The sequence below is a fragment of the Amia ocellicauda genome, chromosome 11 (genome assembly GCF_036373705.1).
Source record: "Amia ocellicauda isolate fAmiCal2 chromosome 11, fAmiCal2.hap1, whole genome shotgun sequence".
Lineage (NCBI taxonomy): Eukaryota > Metazoa > Chordata > Actinopteri > Amiiformes > Amiidae > Amia > Amia ocellicauda.
In genome coordinates, this window is record NC_089860.1 from 20,789,213 (window position 1) to 20,816,939 (window position 27,727).

Genomic DNA, 27,727 nt, shown 5'->3' on the forward strand with positions numbered 1-27,727 from the left:
CAGCCACAAGAGCATCAGGGAGGTTGGGCACTGATGTTGGGAGATCAGGCCTGGCTCTCAGTCGGCGCTCCAGCTCATCCTAAAGGTGTTGGATGGGGTTGAGGTCAGGGCTCTGTACAGGCCAGTCAAGTTCTTCCACAACGATCTTGACAAACCATTTCTGTATGGACCTCGCTTTGTGCACAGGGGCTTTGTCATACTAAAATGGGAAAGGGCTTCCCCAAACTGCTACCACAAGGTTGGAAGCACAGAATCGTCTAGAATGTCATTGTATGCTGTAGCTGGATTTTAATGACATGCTAGTGACTGAATTCTCCATGAAGAAATCAAGAAAAAGGACGATCTAAGGTAAGATGCACATGTACTTATTTTGATATGTTGTTATGCTTGCTGCTGTATGATTTTTTTTTTTTTTGTGAGACTGGATTGAGAATGAAACAAATGGATCTTATTATTGAGTTGTTGGTCCAGTATTGTATCATAAGACATCCTGTGCACCCGTAGTTGTAGTTCTGTACCAACAGTGATACTGGCCTTAAGAAAGTGATTACATCATTGCCTGGTAAATGTTACTTTGTCAGGACACTTATTTGTGTTAACTGGCCCTTGATAAAATGGGTAAAGTATATCTACAGTTGACCAGATTGCTTGTGCAGCAATTGATGGTTTTACAGGCTACGCAGTGATTTAGTTTCAAGTTTTTTCTTGTGATATAAAAATACTTGGAAAAAGTAATTGGAAATACAGAAAATATGTTTTTAACTCAGGTCTGACACACACACACACATACAGATACAGACATAGTTCATATATATAAACTATCAGAGGTGGAGTTGGGGGGAGGGGGGCCCATAAGGCATTCGTGCCCAGGGGCCCAGAATGTGTTAATCCAGCCCTGGATCAAATACTAGGACCCCAGAATAAACTTTGAAATAAATACGATTTTTTAAAAACAATAAAACAAGTTCAGACCAGTGGCATAGCCACGGGTGTGCCATGGTGTGCCTGGCACAGCCAGAAATCAGATGCAGAATGCATTTTTTGTTATAGCCTTATGCTGGGGTCACACTACACGATTTCTACAATCCGACCCGATTTTGTGAACAGTGCGCAGCTCACACTTAAGCACTATTTTGCACCGGATTTGTGTTTTGCGTCGTGAAGCAGCGCGCAGCCCAGCCTTCAGCACAGACACACCGACTGACCTGACATGCGTGTCGCGGAGCTGCGTCACAGCCTGCAACCTGCGAAGACCCGGCCGAGAGAGCCGCACCGAGCAGCGCATTGTAGGGATCCATGTTCACTGCAGACCTGGGCCAATTACAGATACTAATTGGTATTTGAAAATGTTATTTTCCCTGTATTAGAGTATTTTAAAATATCCTGTAACAATCAAATAATGCACTGCTGTGTTGTAGAGAAAATCCGATGTGGCCGAGGGCTTTGCATTGCGCGCAATATGCCGACTGTGAGTGCAGTGACTGAGATGTAGTGCGAGCATTTACCCATTTCAACATGCACAATAATTTAATGTTTGTGTCAGTGTTTTTTTTTTTTTTTCCCCTTCAATATATTCTTTGGTGCAATATGGAAATTGTTAATATTCATTATTGTTACAGTGGACTGCATATTATCAGATAAATGCATACTCCGTTGAAATGCATAGCAAATAGCTGGTCCCTTTCTAACTATGCAAAGTTTACTGGAAACATGCTTCGGTTGCATATTGCATAGTGCCCTCAACAACTTGCTTTTACATTGCTAGTACTCGTGTTGTTTATATTGAGTGCCCCTTCCCCAGAGCAAATACAAATTATAACTTCACATCTTGTCTGCAATTACTAGGATGTAGGACTTGTATAACTGCTTATGTAATGCTGAACTTGTAATTTGTACTATGCTTTTATCTGTAATTCTAGATTGTATTGCACATTTATAATGCTCTAATGTTTTGCAAGTTACCCCGGATAAGGGCGTCTGCTAATCAATAAATAATAATATTGTTATAATGCTTAATTTGAAAATACTTTTTCATACTTACAAGAAGAAAAATAAAATAAAATAAAAACGAGTTTAACAGCTACACACTTTATGTTAATTTGCCATAGAGTAGTTTGAACTGTTTTCATAATAACTAATTTTAACCTTTACTTTCTTATCTATGAAGATGTGAGCTAGCGAAATCAATTAGTACATTTGATGACATATGGCTAGATAGATATGACAAAGATTGAAATTAAAACAACTTACAGAAAATACTGTTTATTTCGTGAAGTCGTCTAAGCTATTTTTGGTAGCTTGTATTTTCATTTCCATTTGGCGAGAAATGGCGTTTACTTCTTCAACTATCTCAGGTTGATTGAGATTGAGTTATTGCTTGCTTTACATGCAATAACATATTTTCCTACTGATTTCTGTCTATTGTTGTGCTTCTGGTACCATAAGCCTAGAGTTACTGATTTAAAATTGAGGCTTTTGTTTGGTGTAGATGTTTTTTTTACCTAAACTGTTTATTAGTTATTGTTGTTATTTCAATGTGCTCATTGATGGGCACTATTTAAATGTTTGTGTGTCTTTTAGTTTTACCTAAACATTTTTTCTCCACCATAAAGATAGGCACCACTAAAATGTTTTACAGAGGAGGGGGGCCCCACATTCAAATCTCAACTATGGCCCCCAAAAAGCTAGGGCTGGCCCTGCTCAAATTTGGGTGCTTGACACCTTCTACCATACCACGATCAAAGGCACTTCAATATTTTGTCATACTTTCTGAATGGCACACATTACGTCTCTATTGTGTCAAGGCTTAAAAATCCTTCTTTAACCTTGTCTCCTGCCCTTCATCTACACTGATTGAAGTGGAATCAACAGGTTACATCAATAAAGGATCATAGCTTTCACCTGGACTCACCTCATCAGTCCTTTCATGGAAAGAGCAGGTGTTCCTAATGTTTTGTACACTCAGTGTATATATGTATTCGTGTTTATCTATACAGCTCTGGAAGAAAATAAGAGAGAACTGCAAAATTATCAGTTTCTCTGGTTTTACAATTTACAAGTTTGTGTTTGGGTAAAATTATTCTATGAACTACTGACAATATGACTTAACAATATATGATTGTTAAATAACCTTTGAAGAACTCTTACGGTTACACAAGTTAGAGATACACACATTTAAAATGAGATTTTATTAATCTGAAAACCTTTAAATACTATTTAAAAAATAGCACTACTGGACATAATTGACTCTGGGTGAATTCATTAAAATACAGAAGAGAAAAAAAAAGTGGCAAAAAAAAAAAAAAAAGTAAAGTGGGGTTACAAATCTCCCTAGTGGTTTGGAAGAGGTGACAAGCATTCGAGATATCAATGCACTGCTGCTTTGCATCTACCAGTTGAGGTGAGGAGTGAGCGAGATATCACTGCACTCCTGCTCTGTATCTACCAGTTGTGAATTTGTTTTGTAGACACAGCAATTTCTATTAGGCAGTTATCAGTAGTAGAGTCAACATAACCCAACAGAAATTGCTGAGCTTACCAAGAGAGGAACAGTGCCTAACATTGAATGCCAAACTTCAAAAACCAAATTAAAACTTTACCTGGATTAATATTTGACATTCCTGCACTTCCACTAACTGAATGCAAGTGAAAACAAACGGTCTGTGAAAGAATTGATATAAATACAGAGACTCGGCACAAGACACAAAAAATAAAAAGGAAACCTTATGTAGTAAATAGAGAAGTACTTGAATGAAAATGCAGCCAGAGTATTGAAATTCTGAGTTTCTGCAACGCCGAATTCAGATCTGAATTCAGATTCCCACTTTATTGTGGTGGAGTGGTAAAGCATCAAGTATTACTGTGGGTTATCAGCATAAAAAGAAGAATAAAAAAAACATTTGCACAACGCCTCTGGTAAAGATGATGAATTTGCATATCATCTCTTCCCCATGTACAGCTTCACTGATGAAATGTGATACGAAACAGGGCTTCACATCCTCGTTCACAAAGAAGTCACCGTGGCAATCCTGTTACTACTCCACTGGGCTTTGGGGATTTTTTTTTTTTTTTTCCTGGCCTAGAGATGAGAGATGAGAGATGAGGCAAAAGTCCTAGAGGTAAAAGCGGGCAACTTTCAATCGACTTCCGTCATCCCACATGGTCTTCGGAACTCCTGGCCTCGTTCATGGATCCATTTGTTTGACACTGTAAAAATACAATATAAATAAAAATCACACACAAGCTTCAAGAAACTACATGCATCAAAAATAACATTTTATTCCCCCCCAGTTTATATCTTCAACCAGCTTAATTGTGCATGCCTTCCACCGGGGTATACAAATAACTTTTCCACAGTACAGGAATATAATGCCTATTGATATTAAGTGCAAATGATACAGCGAAATAATGGACAGGAACATTAAAAAACACTTACCCCATTTACTCCCTACCAATACAGGACAGGCTGCATGTCTTGTTCTGTAATCTCCTTCTCCACTTCTGAAAAGGTTGTACCAGAACACCGCTGTGCCCTTTGGGGAGGCATTATTGAGTCCATTTAATCACAACTAACAGCCGTCATGACCAGTCTTCACTTGCACATTGAATGCATTCAATGGTTTACAATCAGAAACTACTACAATTCACATTTTAAAGTTATATACATTTATATATTGCAATATATTTGCAATTATTACACAAAGATTACAAATCACAGTCAGACTTTCACAATTCTTAGTTGTTAAAGGTGTTCAGTCATTAAAGTATGATTAAATTAATCACACTTTCTACTTGAATGGTTCCTGAATTATTTGAAAGCATAAGAACACCAAAGTTGAATTTAAAACAGATGTGTGAATCTCTTGATTAAATTAATCCCGAGTTCATATACATGTACCGCTGTGGAGAGAACATCTTTATGAACACCTTTCTTAAAAGGTTGGAAGATGAGCATGGAGACTGACCTTCCTAGGCCAGACTGCTGCACCAAAATCTGGAAATACTGTTGCCCCCCCAGCTTCTACATCACTCATCTGGTATGGAAAGAAAGACGTATCATGAATATTTCTCCATTGCAATCATGCAGAGCAACTAACAATTTAAATGTATTAGGTCAAAAGAGAACTAAAGTAAATCGCATTTAAAATCAAAACGCAAAAGGTTTTTCTTGACTCATGTTTTCTTGTGTATGTATTTTTTTTTTTTAATTATGTATGTGGTGAACCGATAATGAATGTCAATACAGAAATAACATTTTATCTATAACAAGCATAACAAGATTCTGTAGAAGATACTCGTATATACACAGATTAAGTCATTGCCATTTATGTTTAACAACAAATTACTCTGGCCATTCATATGGTACTCTTATAAAACTACGGAGAAGCTACTCCTTGTGGATACAAAATCATATAAAATATAAAATCATATTTGTAGATGTAAAATCTATTACTTGTATTTGGTTGTGTGCTGGCCATACATATACTCAGCTGGATGTAAAAGCAAGCAAATAATAAAAAAAAGTAAGCACAAAATAGCATCACAAAGGCAAAAGAACAAATAGCTTGCATAGACGCAGTTTAAAAACAGAAAACTGGCTTCACAAAATTGATTAATTCAAGGTTTCAGTTCTATCTCTAAGAATAATAGATTCTCAACATCTTAAAAGCTAGTGTGAAATGTCCCAAGTCCAATTCACCCATCTGATAATAGGTCATTAATATATTGTGGTTAGAGTATGTTCACAGAGAACGCAACATCATTTAAGCTTGCATAGTTTCATATTCAGCAAGTCTGTACTAGAATCTCCTCCAATGTGTACCAAAATTGACCAACGACAAATTAAAAAGTGAAAAAGGACATTACAATAATTGATGTTCTTGTTACATGCATTGCAATAAGTACATCTGGTGATGTTTCTTGTCAATGAAGAATAAACAATTAAAACCAGAACATTAGATCAGTCATTTTGGGTTCAATGAATGGAGAACTGTAACATGAGCATTACAGAGAGAAGCAACTACACCAAAAAAAAAACAGAACGTTTCCATAAACTACATTCACTGCAGATACGTCAGTACCATACTTACATAATTTAAAAAAGTAGCCACACGATTTCCAGTGCCTAATGATTTGAAAGCATCAGGCTCATCTTTCTATGAAGATAAAATGTCACATTAAATCCACAGACAGCTAGAACAGCAATGCTGGTACTTACATAGTTCAGATAGGTTGCAAGCCTATTCCCATCTGTCTTGAGATTGCTGTCAAAAGGACGCTGCAACAGATGTTTATAACTTTAACCAAAAAAACAAAAATGACCTTAGTCGAATCAAAGTTATAAAATCTTACTTAACCACTGTTTACTTTTATTTTTAAAGTAGAAGTAAAGGTTGAATTCCCAACTCCCCACAAAACTAAATAATTCAGCTATTTACTATTGACAAAAAGTATTAATAAATGAATCCCATTTTCAAAAACAAATGTCTTGTTTTGATGTTTACAAAAATCGGATACTGCATTAACTGTTTTCTCCTAATCTACAGTACTGTGCAAACGTTTTAGGCAGGTGTGGAAAAAATGCTGTAAAGTAAGAATGCTTTCAAAAATAGACATGTTAATAGATTATATTTATCAATTAACTAAAAGTGAGTGAACAGAAGAAAAATCTCAATGAAATCTATATTTGTTGTGACCACCCTTTGCCTTCAATTCTTCTAGGTACACTTGCACAAAGTCAGGGATTTTGTAGGCATATAGTCAGGCGTACGATTAAACAATTATACCAAACAGGTGCTAATGACCATCAATTCAATATGTAGGTTGAAACACAATCATTAACAGCTGTGTAGGAGGAATAAAACTGGGTGAGGAACAGCCAAACTGAGCTAATAAGGTGAGGTTGCTGAAGACAGTTTACTGTCAAAAGTCTTACACCATGGCAAGACTGAGCACAGCAACAAGACACAAGGTACTTATACAATCAGAAGATGTCCAGCAGTGCCATCAGCTCAGAATTGGCAGAAAACAGTGGGACCCTGGTACACCCATCTACTGTCCAGAGAAGTCTGGTCAGAAGTGGCCTTCATGGAAGAATTGCGGCCAAAAAGCCATGCCTCCGACATGGCAACAAGGCCAAGCAACTCAACTATGCATGAAAACACAGGAACTTGGGTGCAGAAAAACGACAGCAGGTGCTCTGGACTGATGAGTCAAAATTTGAAATATCTGGCTGTAGCACAAGGCAGTTTTTTCGCTGAAGGGCTGGAGAGCGGTACATGAATGAGTGTCTGCAGGCAACAGTGAAGCATGGTGGAGGTTCCTTGCAAGTCTTGGGCTGCATTTCTGCAAATGGACTTGGGGATTTGGTCAGAATTAATGGTTTCCTCAATGCTGAGAAGTACAGACAGATAATTATCCATCATGCAATACCATCAGGGAGGCATCTGATTGCCCCCAAATTTATTCTGCAGCATGACAACGACCCCAGACATACAGCGAACGTCATTAAGAACTATCTTCAGCGAGTAGAGCAAGGAGTCCTGGAAGTGATGGTTTGGCCCCCACAGAGCCCTGATCTCAACATCATCGAGTCTGTCTGGGATTACATGAAGAGAGAGAAGCAGCTGAGGCTGCCTAAATCCACAGAAGAACTGTGGTTAGTTCTCCAGGATGTTTGGGCCAACCTACCTGCCAAGTTCCTTCAAAAACTGTGTGCAAGTGTACCTAGAAGAATTGATGCTGTTTTGAAGGCAAAGGGTGGTCACACCAAATATTGATTTAATGTAGATTTTTCTTCTGTTCATTCACTTTGCATTTAGTTAATTGATAAATGTAATCTATTAACCGGTCTATTTTTGAAAGCATTCTTTCTTTACAGCATTTTTTCACACCTACTAAAACTTTTGCACAGTACTATACATCAACCTCAGTTTAAAAAGGAGCAAAAGACAATGCACCAAACCATAGCTTAAAATCCCCCTGTATCCCTATATGGGAAGCCTCTGCAAAAGCATGCTTGTGAAAAAAATGGAGTGTTAATATTGTGATCTTTACAATGTTAAATAAACCAGATCAACCAAGTGAGAGTTAGAAGGCGGACTGTAGAATTAACAGCAATGATGACAATGTCAGTGACCTGGATAGAATAACACTGACGAACTACCTCTAAATATAGGCTGTACTGAGACAAACTTTCCACCTCTGGCAACTGTTCCCAAAGTGGAAAGGCGACTTACATAGGAATAATACAATAAATCTAATTAATGTAACATCGAGAGACTGTTGCTCAACTCCCATTGTCATAACATACATATACTTTAGAGTTGAATTGAAAAATCCTCAGATGAGGTAATAAGACTGCCATTTACTATAAATATATGTAGATAAGCAATATGGAGGATTAAACTATTTAAATTAGTGCCATTTAAAGACAAAATGATCAGCCCTTAAGAGATAACATTTCCTTCGACTGACAAGAGATGAGACATCACACCTTTCTTGAAATACAGGAAAATAAGTTATTTTTGCAGTTTACATTTAATCAGATTTCCAAATATTCTGAGACAACTGAAAGTGCTGACAGTTTAAATGCAAGGTGGCTTCCTCCGTGTCAGATGAAGTTTCAATCAATAATGCAGAAGAAAGAAAAAAAAAATAGAAATAAAATAAAATACACTTAGCATTATTGCCACTATCAGTCTTAGCCTGCAATATGGCAGAATTACTGGAGGTAATGTTTCCTCCCACAAAGATTACCTATCTGTCCCACAATTCACACAGACCATAGAACTACTTAGCATGTAGGTTGAAGACAAAAGAATGAAAACTTAAATTCAGGTTAAACTACACATGCAAATTGAATATTTTCTGTAAACAAGAACACATGCCTTAATATGGATTAATGACAGGAAGTAGTTTAGTTCAGTGTAGGATCTGTTTCTGCTTACCCTTGAGAAGTCATAATGAGGCTCGTACTGCCCTCCAACCCCATAGTTTGCAACCTGTGTATTTTTAAACAAAGATAAAAATACATATTTAACAGATATTACTTGTATAAGACAGAACCTACAGCCTATAAGGAATGTGGACAAGCCCCCCCCCCGGCTGGTGAGGGACAACAGTGCTACATCATCTCTAACCACCTTTTCCAAATTCCCATATTCAGACTACATCAATACGATCTCTTGCTTTACAACCTCTGACTGACTTTTTTGTCTTTCTTCTTAAACCACTAGTTTAAGTTCTTAACGGTGAAAATGTGTCTAGCAGATAAGGAAAGTAGTGTTTGCTACTGAAAAAGGTAGGTAAAGACAATATTAGCTAGAAATAGCATTGAAAACACAAACACAAATATGATCTGAGATGCAACAAAAAGCAGGCACACGTACAGAGTGGAAAACCCCATAAGACTGTGACATGACATTTCATGGACCTGTGACATTATAAATGTGCACTGCTGATAAGACTTGCTGAAAGGACCACGGAGGGGAAATCACCTGAAGTAATTCTGCGGTTTCCACCGTCAGGCCTGTGATATCCTCTATTCTCTGATTGACACGGGCAATGACAGGGTCATCCTCCCCCTCCAGCCAGGCACTGGGAATTCAAGAGAGGAATCTTTCACATCAGAACTGATTTAGGATGGCTGTAGCAATAGGGTTGAATACCTATCTTCTAATTCTCATTGAAAATCTAACCTTGATATATCAGCATTTTTTAACATGATCAGTTTGGAGTTGATTGTGTTTACTTTGTCGACATTTTTGGGAGGGACAAAAAACTTCTTGATAAATGTTTATGAGATGTCAACCCTGATCGTATATAAAGAAAACATTAATTAAAGAAAAACAACATCAATACTTGAATCAGTTCAATATGGTTTGTAACACGTACCTTTTGGAGACTCTGTAATTGGCTACTGTAAGAACTCCTGACTTAGGGTCCCTCACGGTAGCTCTTGCCAGCTTTAAAGAAAAGCATAAAATAATTTAAATTATTAAAACATCACTGAATGACAGGCTACAATCACTTATTCTAATTCTACAAAAATCACACACTCCTTAGAGGTTACAAGGTAACAATCTTAGAAAGACAATTACAGGGCCATCTTTCAGACTATATAACATGAAAAGTTAGGTGTTCTAATAGGTTTTTTTAGTTTTTTATTGGGAATGCTATATTGTAAAGGGAAATACTTTTTGGTTATGGTTTACCATTTTATCAGAAGCCAACACTGTTTGAGACTCATGGCCGTCAGTTAAAACAGCTCAAACTGTTACTTACCCTTGGTTTTGCGATTTCCTTAATCTTTTCAATTTCATAGTCTGAGAGGGCATTGAGGTAGCGAACAATCCGTGGGCTGTCCCATTCGTCTTCTTCTTTGATTGGGGAGAGAAGCAGCCTGGGGTTCCTGTTCCCATTGTGGTAGCGACAGAAAAGCTTGCTCTGTCTCTCGGGAGTCTGACAGAAAAAGGTACAATGTAAATATTAGGCTAGTTTTTACTGCTGTAGAAATTTTACAACAAAAAATATATAATCTATTATAAAGAGAGAGTCTAGTAAGATTTACTATCTTACATGAAAGAAAAAAATTGTCACTCACCCATTTAGAAGTCTCATGCTCATATTGCCTTTTCCTTATAGGATATACACTACATGGCCAACAGTATGTGGACACTCCTTCTAATCAGTGGATTTGGCTATTTCAGTCACACCCTTTGCTGACAGCTGTATAAAAATCAAGCATACAGCAATGCAATCTCCATAGACAGACACTGGCAGTAGAATGTGCTGTACTGAAGAGCTCTGACTTTCAATTTGGCAACTAAGTGCTGTTATTGTGAAGTGGAAATGTCAAGGAGCAACAGGAGCTAGGTCCTCAGTTGCAACAATCACTACCGAGTTCCAAACTGCCTGTGGAAGCAATGTTTTCTATGGTTCGGGCTCGGCCCCACTGAAGGGAAATCTTAACGCTACAGCACACAATGATATTCTAGACGATTCTGTGCTTCCAACTTTGAGGTAGCAGTTTGGGGAAGCCCTTTCCCATTTTAGTATGACAAAGCCCCCATGCACAAAGCGAGGTCCATACAGAAATGGTTTGTCGAGATCGGTGTGGAAGAACTTGACTGGCCTGTACAGAGCCCTGACCTCAACCCCATCCAACACCTTTGGGATGAATTGGAGCGCCGACTGAGAGCCAGGCCTGATCTCCCAAAATCAGTGCCCAACCTCCCTGATGCTCTTGTGGCTGAATGGAAGCAAATCCTGCAGCGATATTCCAACATCTAGTGGAAAACCTTCCCAGAAGAGTGGAGGACGTTATAGCAGGAAATGGGGACCAACTCAATATTAATTGAATAGCCATGATTTCGGAATGAGACACAAGTAAGTGTCCACAAACTTTTGGCCATGTAGTGTACCTTTACTGCTCTCTACTGGCACTTTACATAATCAAAACTAAAACCTAACCACTACACTAGTGGTAAATGAAATCCATGGAAATTTATTTAAAAGGGACATTTTCAGTTCTCCCAAACTTTGCCAAAATGGGTGTACAAAGAGAGAGGTCTGCACAGAATAAACAAACAAAAGGCCAAACGCATGAATAAACTGAACATTTATTCCACTTTCTGTTTTGCAATATAAATAAAATATGCAAATTGCTTTGGTATTGAAAGCTCCTTGTTAACATTTACCATTTTCACTCCCTCTCCTCTGCACAGGGCCTCGTAAGTCTCCCTCTCAGGCAGGTAGTCTAGAGGCCTCGCATAGGTTCCCAGCTCAATAGGGGTCTCGGTGGCCGGCGGTTGTTCAGTCTTCTCACTTTCTCGGATTTCTTTGGCCCGCAGCCTCTCGAAGTAACGCAAGTTTCCTCCCGCTCGCTGATGGTTTGGATCTGTCCCATGGCATACAGACACAGATTCATGAAAACAGTCAAAGGGATGGCAATGCCAGTTTTGGAGAACAAGAGGAAACTTCAGTTTGCCGCTTTCCCCAAAGAAAATACAACTCTCAACAATCTGCAAATAAGGAGCTTTATGTAATTTCTTATTAAAACACCAACAGCCGCAGTGAATAAAGAAAGCACCTCATTGCGCAATGTTGATGGACTACTGTTATGAAGTGACACTTCTACTTTTTTAGGTTATGTAGGGCTTTTGATTTATTTTCACTAAAGATGCTTTGGGGGAAAAAAGCTATTCTAATGCATCTTCTTTATAATAGATTTAATTGCTTTTATTACAATCTATTTAACCAGTGGCATTGAATATGTAGAAAACAATTACTGTAATCCAAGAACATTTTAAATTCCTTTACCAAATAACTTGCAGAATGGTTTAGACCTATGCCCTGCCTGTGAACCTACAGAATAGAGAATGTTTTCAATGTTACACTGCATTCTAGTGGCAATTATGAAAAGTACCTTCATCTCTATGCCATGAATTGTGCTTAAGCACTAGGAAGGTGACGTCAGAAAATATTCTGTTATATTGGAAAGCAATTTTCTTCCATGTCTGCCAGTTTGACTTTGTATAATCTACTTCATTCTTAATTTCAACTTCTAAAAACTTTGTAAAAGTTTTTGTAAGTTTCAATTTAACTATTACACACCGAGGGCTGTACTTTATGAACTCCTTAAATAATGACATCCTTGCTACGGTGCTGCTAAAAATACAAACCAAAACCAGAAAACGCAAGCTAGGGTGGGGAGCAGGAGATTTTACAGTGAGCCACCCTGACTTACCAACTACAACCAGACGCCTGGTTAGCTCAATGGCCCGAGGAAGGTCACCCATTTGATACACAGAGTAGCTGAGGTAGTCCAGGACATCAGCCTTGGAAATGACAGCGTCTTCGCCTTCATCCAGCTGTCGGAGTGCCTCCTGCATCCACAGCACAGTGTGGTAATAATCCCCATCATTGTAGGCAGTCTTCCCCATGTCATAACAATCATCCACAGTCAGCACGGCATTGAACTTCACACCTAGACACACACACTTTCCTTAACTCATTTGCACAGGTTTTCCAACGGTCTCGCAGACAAAATGTTATTGTTTTGTGGTCATGCAGGCTGCAGGTGCCCTATGAAGATGTGTTTTTGACAAAAAACATAAAACATAAATATTGCTTCAAGCATCATTACATATCAGTCTTACCACATCCCTTGGCTGCCCACAATTGGCATTTTATTAAGAAATATAGCATCTCTAGATCTGTGTGTTATTGGGAGGTGGGCTTTGTTTGGATATAAAAGAACAGATTAAAAAAGAAAAAATATATATTTTCATAAGTATGGTGTGGCCTCATAGCCTAATAGTAATAACTCCATGTTATCATCGCCTTTCCACGTTCATTAAATTGAAAAATAAAATTTAAAACAATTACTTAATAGTCATGTGACCACAGCATGTGGATGGTGTCAGTCACAGCAGGTTGTTGCTGCATACCTGGAAGTCTTCCTTTGGAGATGCTTTCAGGGTCTAGTTTGTACGTGTCCTGCAATCGCATCAGTGCTTTCGCTGCACCTTTCTCATCCTCTTCATCTGGGAAAAACTGCCGGTGGACTGAGATATTGGAAATGAAACCTAAAGGAATAAACAAAATGCAAAACAAGCTTTCAAAAGCAGTAATGATGCACTTTGCCCAGAAATATTTTTTTTAGATTCTAGATTAATGCCAAGCAAGTTTCACAGAAGAAAAAACACCAAAGAAAGGCCACTCATCTTAAAAGTTCCTGTTTGCTTTCACAATTCAAAAATCCCTCTAAATCGACAAGCCAATTTTTCATAAACTATTAAACTAGTGTTCAGGAAAAGGAAACAACGACAAATCCCATTCAAAGCTTGTATATATAATTTAAAATCAAGACCAATTAGCAGAGAAGCAGTCCTTTAATCAATAGCAACATCAACATATCCTTTCAAAAATGCATACTTTAAATAATGAGACTCAAACTGAAGCAGTTATTTGTTAGTCTAAACACACAGATGTCATTCACCAATGACTCCTAACAAATAACCCTGAACAGCATGAAACATTATGCTCTACTTGCAACATTTTTCAACCTCATGAAGGTGTGACTTTTGGAGAGAAATTCTCACACCTTTACCAGTTCTACGCAATCAACAGGGATAAGTGGCATTTTTGCTGTGTAAGGAGACCAGCTGTAGCAGATGATGGACTTCCCCATTGGATTCCTATAGCGTTAAGCAATTAGCTCAGCAAAACATGTCAAACAGATGTGTAGCTTTGATCTGCTTTGAAAACATCAACACTAAGTCACAGTTAAGTGTCATGTCCAGTCTTGATCCCCAGGTTTGAAGGTGGCATGTTAAACAGTAGCCAGGTATGATTTTCTTAATTTCTTAAAATAAAAAAAATTAACTGGAGTAAGAAGCAGTTGAAAACCTTCTTTGCCAATAGGTATATGATCAGATAAACCTTCCTATAGCTTCAATTCAGGCTTCTTGAAACCTTAAGACCTACATCTCAAGTATGTACTACAACTCTACAATTTCAAAAACACTGTTGCCCAAGAGCAGTAGTGGACAGTTTGCGTTGAGAGTCTGTCTGCAGTTTGAAAAGGCACAGAACACGTTAGAGGGAAAAGATTTAATCAGCCAGTGGGTGATCAAATGCAGCATCACTGCGATAAATAATTCTTGTCAGACCTCAAAATGAGCAATTCCTGACAGAAAGGTTTTGCACAAGGCTGAATGTGTGCAGTGCTTTTCCTCCCACCGTCAGATGGGTCCTGCAAGACCAGGTTCTCCAACTCCAGCCACTCAGTATTCAGCCTCTTCATTAACTTGTAGGCGTTCACCGGGTGAGCCAGATAGCCCTCTGGGTCTGCAGTGGAGGTATGGGTCAATACATCGAGTCTTTTGGCCCAGCTAAAACAAAGTATACATGTTATTATTCAAATAACCCCCCCTCATTATGTATTATGTATTTTTAGCACTTTTATCATTTTACTGTACCTTTTTCTAATCCTATGCCCACCCTGCCCCTCAGCACACACAACCCTATTAGATCTGCATTTGTTACCTCATTTGTACTAGGATGTATGCTTAGTGTATTGTGTACTGATTTACTGCACATTTTTCCAATGTTTTACAAACTGGGTAAGGGTTTCTGCTAAGAAATATATACTACTTCCACTACTACTAACAATAATACCACCAATCTGGACAGGCAGTGCTTTTTTCAACCTTACTTGTGTTCCCCATATTATAATGTTTATTCACCCTTTTACATACACACAGACCTGGAAAAGTCTAAGGGTATAATTTACACACAAAAAAGAATTACATTTTTTTTTAACTACTTAACCTCTCAAGAAAACAGTCAATAACTTTTTAGAATTCCAAAAACTTGTAATTAATATTTATTTTTTTCAATATGCTGGCACCAGGTGTTTTTTTTTACCTTTTAATTGTTGCCAATTTGGACTCCTCAGCTTGAATGTATTCTTTCAGAGACTGAACTAGTTCCTTTTCGGTGAAAATCAAGTCTGTCATTTGGCCTAAGATAGAGAGGGAAAAAAGTTTAAACAGTATTGGCAAACTAGTTAAAAATTAGCATATGGTATCAGTTTAATTTCCAAAGCAAACCAGGCATATAGTTATGTATATATATATGTATTTGACAGCAAAGTTATCCTTACAGGGAAATTAATCACTTTTTTTTTTTTAAATGAAACTTTCTTGAAATTAAAATGTTTCAGCACAAATTAAGAATTAAATTTATTGAAAACTGGATTTTAATTCATTATGCTTTCAGAAATTCACATAATGAACCATTTACCAGTGACTTCCTCTATCCTGTTCTCTTCTGTATTTTTATTAATACAAAAAAACACCTACATATATCAGGAAATATCTAGCTGCTCTGAGTTAAGAACATGTATGAGGCTTGGTTTATCTTATAAACAGTTCATTTCATTACAGAACTTGGCAAATGCAGCTAATAAATCTGTTTCTTTTTTTCTTTCCTTTAATCCAACTGTACAGCCATCCAAAGAAAACAAATGATGGGATCCAGGTTTCAACTCGCTGAAGCAAAAACTTCAGATTTTACAGGATTACAAAACAACAACCATTTTGCATGAAGAACATGTTGCTGCTTGACCCAGTTACAAGGCCTTCCAAACGGCTGTGCAATTATTTCCATCTGAAAACCTGTCTTCCTATCTACAAAACCATTCAAAACAGCAACAACAAAGAGAGAAAAGAGGAAGAAAGAATGAAGACAAATTTAAGAAAACAAATAATTCTTCTGCTCTAGGGCCAGTCATATGTGTAGTATTGTTTTGTATTTGTAGTAGACCTATACTTTTGTATTATTCTTGTATTATGCTTAACAAGTTTACAATGAAAACTCCGTAATTAAGGCTGGCTGCTAGTTTGACCCAGGAATAGGACTTAAGTGAAGAAATGTAAGTTCCCTATTTTTTTACATTAAGGGGGACAGATTCTACCTTCTTTAAATTCTGAACAAATTACCTTTTGTTGATGTCCCTTTGATTACGTTTCAGAAAAACAAACATTATGCTTTACATCTTGCAGCCTTAGATTGCTAAACATTCTCAGAGAAACAGTAAATGAGTTTTCCAGTTAACATTTTTATAGCACGCTGTATATCCCTGAGGTTTTCTAGAAACAACACTGTGCTTGCTTGTATTGAATCCAAGTCAATAATAATTCTGCATGTTCTTTTTCTTCTTAAAGTGACCGGCACACCTTTCATCTCAGTGCAATATTTCTTGCTATATTAAAGATTGATATTCACCAATTGAAGTAAAGATCTCCGCATCTGCCCACAAGCTGTGACAGCCCAGAATAACGGCTAAAGATAACAGCCAGCTCTTCATCTTCTCCCTGGTTGGCAGACCCTGAGGAAAGTTCAGATACACAATGTTAATCACACCTAATTGTGTGTGCCAACGAGCTTTGTCCCAACTTTCCTGTAAATGCATTAATCTGTTCTCTATCCATCTCAACTGTAAAAACTTTTCTTGCATTGCTGTAGGAACAACTCCTGTATTCATTTGAGGTAAATGTTTCTGAAATTAAAAAGATTGAACATATCTAGTGGAGAATTATTATTTTTTTTTTTTAAGTAAGTAAGTAAAAACATTCACAGAGAGGGCTACATAGGCTAAATTAAAGCTTTTGAAAACATTGTGGTTTTAAAAATGTGATTTAAAAATATTTAAGGCGGTTTTAATTTCCTTAGACGTCAGTAAGGATTTCCCACATAGGTAGCTCTGTGTGCAAGGGCTCCAAAACTCAGTGGCTTCAAACAAATGTTAGATTAGGTTTACTTGACCAAGCTCTTTCTGCCACAAAACGCTAAAATCTCCAATTAGTTATTTAAAAGCATACAGTATGGAATCTGCTTTAGCACATATCAATTCACATCCTTTGTCTCATTAATAGCTTCTACAATTTTATTTTATTTTTACAAATGAACTAACTAGGCGATACATCAATCTTGTTCTGATTCATGGTTTAAAAATGAACTGTTCCAAGAACTGTTTTTCTTTAGCAACTGTTAATAATTTCCTATAACTATACTGTCTGTTCAGCCATGGGAAATCATTGTCTGCCAATTAACTACTTCTAGGGCTTGGCTTTAAAACCTCTATCTCCATGGAAATGACTGCAGAATGCCCAAATAAAAAAATCATACAGCTGATCTCATCCAAAATGATTTTGCCAAGAACCTCTGCTTCTGTGAGTCAATGCAAAACATAATAGCATCTGCACTTAAGATTTTGCTCATGCTTTATAACTTCATGTTTCTTACCCATCTAGGCCTAATCTACAACAGAAAAGACAAATGCAAAGTTTTTATACTAAGTAAATGGTTTACTTTCATGTTTCTTTCGTAGAAGAGGTTCCGAAATGTGGAGTTATTTAGCTATTCTCTGGTACAATAAGATAAATGAAAGACCTACAACTGAATATATAACTCGTGAATACTACTACTTGAGGGAACTCAATCCAACCACACCTCCATTCTTCACAAATTACTGCTTTTTTATGAATTTAATTAAAGGACAGTTCAGCTCTTAAATGGATGTGGAAAGTGACTGAACACAAGCTAAATTAGCACTTTCTTCTTTAACCACCAAAGTCTAACACATGCGCACAGAATTGCAAATATAATCTACGCATTTAGTAGGCTTACAACTCCCCAAACCATTTATTGCTAAATAATAATGAAATATATCACAGGCACAGCTAGGTAAAGCTTTAGATGAAAAAGAGGACATATTTTTTCATTGGGGAGGAGTTCTATCAGAGAAAATATTCTCAATCAGGAACAAGAAAAAAAAAATTAGATATTGTAATCATTATGTTAATCAACTTTAAAGAAAACTCAAGGGAGATAAAACAGTGAGCTAGCAACATAGAGACAGAGAGACATATTGACTGATTTTTGAATTACAGCAGTATATCGCAACAGCTGCAAAACAGCACAAGTCCTTTAACAAAGTCAATAATCTGGAAGGTTTATTCAAATGGATGCGTTACCTACAAACGTCACTTGAAAGCCATTCAAGTACCTGGCTTGTACAATTGTTGGCTATCAAACGCATTTTAGATTCCAGCAAGGGAAAGCAGGCCAGACAAAATCCTTTCTACATTTGCATTTAAAAAAAAATGTGACTGACTTTTTATAAAAAAAAAAAAATTAATCATTCAAATTTGTGTTAACATTAAAGATAACATTATGCTCCTTTTGGCAGGAATACAGGCAGGACCAAGGAATGTACCATTTTGTTTTTGCTTGTAGTGGAACTTAATAGCTAACTGCCCACTCATAAAAGAACTAATTATTTATTTTAATTGTACATTGTACACAAAACCAAATTTACAACCATAAAAATCTAACAACCCGGTTAGGTGGTACAATGGAGAAAACAGAAATTATTTTCTTAGGTCACCCACAACACCCAGATGGTCTCCCTTTACACCAAACCAACAACACATGGATGCCACAAGTGACAATAATGTGAAAGGAGGTTACTCGACAGTATTACAGTATATACGAGTACTTAAACAAGCACATATTAACACCAACAATTATTACACAAGTTCTATAAACTGCAATCTTCAAGGAGAAGATGTGTAGTTGAACAGAGTTTAATCAATTACTCTCATAAAGATCGTCTTCATGACCACTCCATGTGTCGCTCGCTGTCCGTTAGTCCGCTACTTTTATTTTGTATTGATAATCAAAGTTTTCTGGAGTTCAGGAATGAAAAAGGACACTTCAAATTCCAGATTTTGCTGAGCTATTAGAACTTTTCTATTACTTCCAAAATGTAACATCTTAAACACAACTAGAGCTGGGCGATATGACTTAAAAATAATATCTCGATATTTTTAGAAGTTTGGGCGTTACACGGTATATATCTCGATATTTATTGTTTTTATCCAATCAAGCCACAAAATAAGACCAAAGACATTAAAACTACAAGTATTTCGTTAATGCTTCAATAAGCAAAACTAACAAATACTACATGCAGGCTGTCATGGTAAATACATGCAGAATGCAACACATTACAGGGCAAGTGTTGTGTGATTACTATTACGTGTTTTGTTATTATGGGATATATATATACACACACACACACACACACACACACACATTTGTTAAAAATAGCTGGCGTTACAATAGTTTTAATAAATCTTAAATGCGGGGTGCCTTATCACTGGGATTTTATATAGAATAATTATTATGATGGACAGCAGCTCCCGTCTAAAAACAGTCCATATTCACCGATGTCTCAAAAATTATTTATTAGAGAAAAAGTGAACATCATAATGCTTACGCGTTTCGACTTCTCTTCCTCAGAGCACAAATATACATACACATTATGATTTATTGCCACATAACCACAATAACACCAGTAATAGTGATCACGCAGCACATGCGCAGTAAAGGTCCAGATTCAGGCAGATTGAGCACAGCCGGGTCTATAGCGGCGCATTAACATCTGCTGGACAGACATTTCTCCTGTGACTGTCGCGTCTCGATTCTACTTACAAGTACAGCACGATGTTAATACAAAATAGTTATAATAATAGTAATAATAATACTACTAATAATAATAATACAACTGTTGAACCACTTCACCATCTTAATAAAAAGAAAATTATACTTTCTGCATGTGTTTGCATTGCTTTCCAATTTATTAAAATGCAAACAAACTTTATTATTATTTTTATACAAATGATATCAGTCTAAATTAGCGGGGGTGGAGGTGCTTGCAGATCGAGTTCAGCCCCGCGACGAGAGCGGGGCGCAGCGTGTGCGCCTGCGCATTACAGTGTCTCTTGGTTGTGTGTTATTGTGTGTCGGGTCTCTCTCTCATGTCCGTCTGTGTTTCTGATGCTCATTTCTACCTGCATCCAGCACGTGTGGAAGAACCGGGAAGAACGCAAAGCGTCCTAATGACGAAAAATACTGCCGTAAAGATTGCAATTTGCGACACCGCGATATAAACGATATAGCATAATATGAAACTATAGACGTTTTTCTATCGTCATACGATATATATATAGTGATATCGCACAGCCCTAAACACAACATTTTAAATGAACAAGAGAAACACAAATATACTTAAAAGCAGACTTGGCTTCAGATAAAATGTACCATCTGCACACTGAATCTGAGCAGATGCCTTTCACATATCTTCAAGTTGGAGTCTCTTCATAGAGGAGTCAATGTTTATACAATGCAGGATAAAAAAATGATTCTGCTTGCAAACTGTAGTAAACAAACATTACAGACCATTCATCAATTAAAACAGAACCCAGGTTTTAACATTCCATAGCATTGTAAAAGACTTAACGCTCAAATCATTGCTTGATTCTCTGCAAGTCATGTAATCTCAGCGGAAAATGAGGGAAAGTGGAAGGGACCCACCAACGATATCAGGATAGTGGCTGAACATGTAAGGCAATGCAAAAGCTCAAAGTTTCAACAGGGACTTCAGTCAGAACCGGCTCGGTTTATAATTTTGTTTTGTTTTTTAATATCCTACAGTTTAAATATTCCAGATTAACTCAATTTAAATTATCACTCTTTGATCCCTAGACAGTCACTGGTTAACAAACTCACTGCCAATTCTTTGCTGCTCAACTACAGCTCCATCTACAGCTGTGTATTACACAATGCTTGGCAATTCATCAGGTGTAACTTTTCATTTTTACATGTAAACTGCTTTTCAAAAATGTAATAAGAACATAAGAAAGTTTATAATCGAGAGGAGGCCATTCGGTCCATCGTGCTCGTTTGGTGTCCATTAATAACTAAGTGATTCAAGGATCCTATCCAGTCTATTTTTAAATTTTCCCAAATTTTTAGCTTCAACCATCACTGGGGAGTTTGTTCCAGACTGTGACAACTCTCTGTGTGAAGAAGTGTCTCCTGTTTTCTGTCTTGAATGCCTTCCATTTGTGGCCCCGGGTGTGTGTGTCCCTGCTGATCTGGAAAAGCTCCTCTGGTTTAATGTGGTCGATGCCTTTCATGATTGTGAAGACTTGGGTCAAGTCCCCACGTAGTCTCCTCTGTTCCAGGGTGAAAAGGTTCAGTTCCTCAGTCTCTCAGTAGGACATTCCCTTCAGACCTGGAATAAGTCTGGTTGCTCTCCTCTGAACTGCCTCTAGAGCAGCGATATCTTTCTTGAAGTGTGGAGCCCAGAACTGCACACAGTATCCAGATGAGCTCTAACTAGCGCATTGTACAGTCTGAACATCACTGCCCTTGTTCGCAATTCTATACTAATGTGTAAGGGAACGTTAGAAAAAACAAAAAAAAATCTGCTCAATATTGTTTTTGTTTAAAATAAATTAGAAGAAATTTCTTATCATTCACTGATGCAAGCTGGACATGCCAGCAACTATAAAATCTTGCAGATGTTTTTCCTCATGCACTCTGAATACACAATGCAAAAATGTCCACGTCAGCAATTAAAACAGATTCACAGAAAGGAACAATTATATGTCAGTGTTGACTGGTTACTTGGTAAGCCAAACCAACACAGTTTGATGTTTTTTTAATTGTGTGTTTATTATGGTTACAAATATATTTATCTGCCAGTATTCTAAATAATAGGGCCCAAATGTTAATTGCTATTTGGTAAGTTCTTGTTAAATACAGTCCTTTGAGAAACTGGGAAGACTGAAGACTAGCCCAATAGTCTCACTGAGAAGAGCTCATTCAGTGTTCACTTAATTGTCAGTACCAAAACCAAGGTTTCACAAGGAAAGTTAGTTTCCCCTAAATTACTGGTATTTTAACATATAGGTCTAGCCTTTTTGCAATTAAATGGATATAGATTAATGTAAGTATAAGACAGAATTTCACACAACCAATTTAGGAATGGGCTTGTCTATTTATATAGCATATATCATGGTCTTTAACCTCCCCATATTTTATTGAGCTTTTAAAATCTTAAGAACATGAGAAAAGAGAAAGGATGCTTCAACCCCTTGAAAGTATCAGTATTTTCACAATACATTTGTATTAACACCCACTGTTCACTTTTATACAGGTGTTCTTATTACGTACTTTTACTCTCTTATGGTAGATACTACTCCCCCAAGGAAGGAGAGAATAAATGCAAAGTCAAAGTGATACAGTCATGAAAGTCACAGAATCTTCACAATTCATAAACAATGTCCTAATAAAGGGGATGTTGTTGTTAAACACCAAAGTTGTGACATCATGACAGATAAAGTGTGATATAAGTGTATAAATACACATCATTCTTATTAATTTGGGCTGTGTGCATGCCTGATCAGTACTAAAAACTTAAACTTAAAACATATTTGGGAGGGTCTGAGCAGCTGAGGATAATAAATTTAGTAACAAGATGAATAGCATATTATAAATGTTGGTTAGAAATAAAATTATAACAAAGAATTCACATATTTATACCAAGTGCATGTCCAGGATAGTGAGAGACTGTAGTAAAATCATAGAAATACTGATTTGGAACAGAGATGTTCTCATTTGGGAAGGAGAAAACAAATATACACGGTCTATGATACCTGTAGATATACAATACTCATAATAATGTAGTAATATATAGGCTATTTGCATTTCTATAGGTGGGATACCAAAACACTAAACCTTCACCAAACTGCCTTGGCAAATTCACTTCTGCTATTAAAATATCTGATTCTCTTTTCTATATCATGAAACGATAAAGCATTCATTTTCCTGTCTTTCCTTACTGATAACCAATGATTTAAAATGTATAACCCAGATGTCATTAACTAACTTGTAAGTATAGCTTTCAAATCTATTATGGCTAAGCATTCTCTCATGCCAGAAGTGAAATGGGAGTCAAAGGACGATGTTCAAATTCCTCCAAAACCAACGCAAATCCGGAGATAAAACAGGACCTGTTGCTAGTCACTTTCACTAGTTACAGGAATTAATATATCTCAGTATAATATAGGCGTCTGCTGACAGCAGTACTGTCAGTGATGGAAAAAAACATGCTTTCAGGTGCGACTGGACATGTCTTGAATAAATTGCATGCTCGAAATGGTATAAATACCGTTTACACTCAAGTAAAGACACACAGAAGCACGACCATGCATGCATCAAGAATCGGGGCATTTATTTACGTGCATGCGTTGCTTTAAACAAGCTTTCCCTAGTATCACCCCAAAATGCGTGCAGTGCACCAGACGCCCCCAAAGGCACACATGCCTGAGCCCTGAATCACTGCTCCAGCTGAGCACACTCGCTTCCACAGGAATATTCCAGAAACACGGAGCACAGAAACAAAGTGTCCCTGGGAAAGACGACACACACCTGCACAAGTTAGTGAACACGTTTGTGAAACGTCGAGAATAATAAGAAGAACAAGAAAAGTGCGACTCGGTTTGGAAAATAAAACGAGCACGTAAGCGAGAATTTGGGTTAAAGCCTTTAAAGTGAGTCTTTAACACTCGCAAATTAAATTCATCATTGTGTGTGTGTGTGTGTGTGTGTGTGTGTGTGTGTTAAGCAACACCACAGCGTGTGACTGGTTTATTAAGGGTCACTTTTAGTCCTGAACAAGAGCAGTAAAATAAAAGCATCAGTGAAGACCGTTATTTCTTCTAACTCCGTCTCTATACAAGCCTTAAACAGACGCAAAGCGGAGAAGTTACTTACTTACTATGAATGAGTGGCGAAGCAGTCTGCTCTTTGAGGAGGACCCTCTTCAAACATGTGTCGGCAGAGAGCAGGTTAAAATGTTGCTGTGCCGTGTCTTCCTCTGGGGGAGCAGACAGTACAGTGCTGAGCCCGAGCCCGAGGTAATATATCTCCGCCAAACACGGGCCTGCTGCGCCGCGCCGATCCCCGCTGCCACGTATGGAAACGCCCCCCAAACGCACCCCTCGCCCGCGGCACGACACGTAAACCCCCGGTGTGACGCGCAGCCACTTTTGGGACGGGTTTCCGAGTTTCACACATCTGACACAATGTGTCCAACACATGTTTTGTTGCACTGTGTTTAATTATAATTCAGATGCATGTTGACACAGTTTGTGCCATATTGAAATATCTATATTGATGACAGATAGATAGATCTATAGATTATCATACGTATGTGTTAAGACTACAAGTTTAACTACATCTGCCCTGTTGGTTTGTGAAATTCATGTTTACATTTAATCTTATTTTTTTTATAATCTTATGCTTTTCCCCCATCCACTTAAACTGAAAATTGGTGGAGTGTAATTTCTCTCTCTCTCCCTTTTTGGGAAGCGTGGATTTAAACGAAATACGGTAATGGGAACATGGGCCATGCCGAGCTGCACGTTTACAGTTTTTCACACAAAATCAAACGCCTACAAACCACCTATTGAGCCCTGTAACCACATTTTCATTTTGTAGGTTGTCTGAAAAGTCAGACAAGACTGGTATGCGTTTGTTCACCGCTACCACAGTCTGAATACACGTGTCCTTAAATAGCAGCTATACACAACTACAAGCTATGGGAGCTTGGAAATGCACGTAGCCACATGTAGGCTCTTTTTGTACTGTTAATCGCTCAATGAATACATTAAATTATATTTTGGACTATTATGGTAAATATGGACTTATCTATTTACATATTCACACATTATAAGTTTGCAGTATATTACAATACTTTGGTAAGGATAGAGAATACAAGACAATTTGGAATTAAAATGACCCCACCTTTTTCTTCTGCTTAACAGCATGTGCTCAGTGAACTATAGCGAGGTTTCCTGTGCTTTGTTTGATGTGTTTTTATTTTATTTTATTTATTCTATAGGAAATAATTTAAATGACACATTAAAATAAACAACCTCCCAGAGACCTTAGGGAATTGTATAGTCCCAGCCTCCATCATTGCTGGCCAAAGGATACAGCACTTAATGACAACACCCCTCAAACTAACCACTCAGAGCCCAGACAAAACCCAGCAGTGACATTTCTGTGCAAGTGTAAAGGGCCTATTGTGTACATGACCTCCGACCGCACACACATAGTATGGTGTTGGATGGTAATACATAAGTTAAATAGGCTATAATATTGTTTACCATGGTAAAACATCTAGTAAAGTGTAGTGTGATGTACAGTGGTAAAAACACAATGAAGTACTGTAGTGTACCATGCTCAAATCAGAGTAAAGTGTAGAGTGGTGTACTGCAGTAATAACACATTGTAGTGTAGTGTAGTCTACTTTGGGAAAAACTTTGGATGCTCGTCTTAGAGATTTTAAATGGTGATTGTGATGCATCTGCCTTGATTGTTTTATCTTTTTATTATGTTTTTCATAATCTATCCCTGAAACTTTTCATCTTTTAAACTGTTACTTGTATGGTACCAGAACAGGTGTTTAGGCAGGATTTAGATTGTTTTAAGAATTGCTTTGTGATTTCCTGTTATTTATTTTATGTACAGTACTGTGCAAAAGTTTTAGGCAGGTGTGCACAAATGCTGTAAAGTAAGAATGCTTTCAAAAATAGACATGTTTATAGATTACATTAATCAATTAACTAAATGCAAAGTGAGTGAACAGATTAAAAATCTACATCAAATCAATATTTGGTGTGACCACCCATTGCCATTGCCTTCAAAACAGGATTTTTCACACCTGCCTAAAACCTTTGCACAGTACTGTATTTGTTTTGAAATATTATTATTGTTGCACTTTGGCACTTTAACTTGTATTTTGCACTGATTTCAGCACCTAGGCTGTTTGTCTTGTGTGTCTTGTGTGAATAAAGTGAAAGTTACTTGTTTTTATAGTTACCTGGTCCAGATTTTTGGGAACAATTTCAAATGTTGTTAATTGATTAAATGTGTTACTCTTTTGTCCCATCAATTGATTTATATCTATTTAGAATTAATTGAGGGTGGCCTAGTCACACAGTAATTGGTCATTAGTGGTTTTGTACCCAATTACCCAACCTCTCTACAATGTGTGCAATACCACACTACAGTTTTGTCACAGACTGATATTTGGCCCATGACATTTCTTATTCCCTATATAATCTTTTATCTGACTTCTATCACACCGTCTTTCATATTGGGCCCGTATTTGCATATCAGAGGGTTTATGAAGTAAAAACAGCTTAATTAGCTAGTCAACAGGTTATTTACATTGTATGATCAATAATAATAATAATAATAATAATAATAATAATAATAATAATAATAATAATAATAATATACTTATACTAACTGACATCCAATTAGGAACATGAACATACCTGGCTGCTACTATACAACAGCTACTAACCTTCTTAATTTTACATATTATTCCTGATGCATGCTTATTATAACCTATGTTATACAGTACTACTTCGATTGCATACAATTACTGATCTTAACCTGCATGCTACCACACAATAATGCATATCCAACAACCAGTGTTGGGGTCGTTACTCACAAAAAGTAATATGTTACATTGTACTCTTATAAAAAGTAACTAAATACTTGACTTATGACTCCCTGGATAATATATATATATATATATATATATATATATATATAAGATATAATTAGTTACTTTACTTTTAGATTACTTTGCATTACACCCCAAACGTCGCGTGACCTCACTAAACACTTACAAAGTTACACCAACACAAGCAGTTGAATAATGACAGAAACATACTGTTATCTTTTGTTGTTTTAATAAAGCGCCACAGGAAAGTTGTATTGCAACTTATCTCTTTAAACATTAGTTTAACAAATAGTGCCGCAAAACAAGTGCTTCAGTTAATGTCATTAACAAAAATAAATCTTTTCTCAAAAGGCAGCTTTGGAGTTTGAAATAAAATAAATAGGAATTTGAAATAAATAGGACAAACAAGTGGTTACCAAGACAGAAACTAGGGTTGCCTCAAAAGTCAGCTTATAAATAAGACAGTTTCAATAAAATAACATATTGTAATACAGACTATAAGGCCTTAAAAACACAGGCTATTTAGATAAAATGTTTTAGCATTGCATAATGCAATTTATAATAAACACATTATGACACCACTAAGCCACAAACAATGGTTGTACCTCATTAGGAGAAGCCTCTCAAATCTTGTCTCTGTTTCTCTTTGGAGTCAGTACCAGACTCCCTAGGCTGAAGAGTCTTTCTACTGGAGCGGGGTTGGTGTGTTGTATCTCAATGAGATTTTGTTTTATTTTAGGAAACTGGTTCAGGATCTCCATTCCC

At 37.0% G+C, this 27,727-nt stretch overlaps 1 protein-coding gene across 5 annotated transcripts; it reads right to left on the reverse strand.

The window, feature by feature from the left end:
- Positions 1-3,169: 3,169 nt before the first annotated feature.
- On the reverse strand, positions 3,170-24,370 carry p4ha2 (procollagen-proline, 2-oxoglutarate 4-dioxygenase (proline 4-hydroxylase), alpha polypeptide 2). 5 transcript variants are annotated; one of them, XM_066716872.1, is made up of 15 exons: positions 24,196-24,370; positions 16,795-16,897; positions 15,433-15,529; positions 14,746-14,897; positions 13,452-13,589; positions 12,749-12,988; positions 11,700-11,899; positions 10,285-10,461; positions 9,895-9,965; positions 9,498-9,597; positions 8,949-9,002; positions 6,218-6,277; positions 4,965-5,033; positions 4,436-4,532; positions 3,170-4,206 (listed from the first exon to the last, which is right to left on the reverse strand). In XM_066716872.1, exons 2-15 carry the CDS (start codon positions 16,874-16,876, stop codon positions 4,136-4,138), a joined length of 1,608 nt encoding a protein of 535 aa, XP_066572969.1. In that variant the 5' UTR covers positions 16,877-16,897; positions 24,196-24,370; the 3' UTR covers positions 3,170-4,135. The 5 variants fall into 5 exon arrangements, with proteins under 5 accessions (XP_066572969.1, XP_066572968.1, XP_066572967.1 ...); XM_066716871.1 differs by lacking the exon at positions 6,218-6,277 and adding an exon at positions 6,090-6,155 and having other exon boundaries at positions 24,200-24,368; XM_066716870.1 differs by lacking the exon at positions 6,218-6,277 and adding an exon at positions 6,090-6,155 and having other exon boundaries at positions 24,196-24,368.
- Between the last annotated feature and the right edge of the window lie 3,357 nt (positions 24,371-27,727).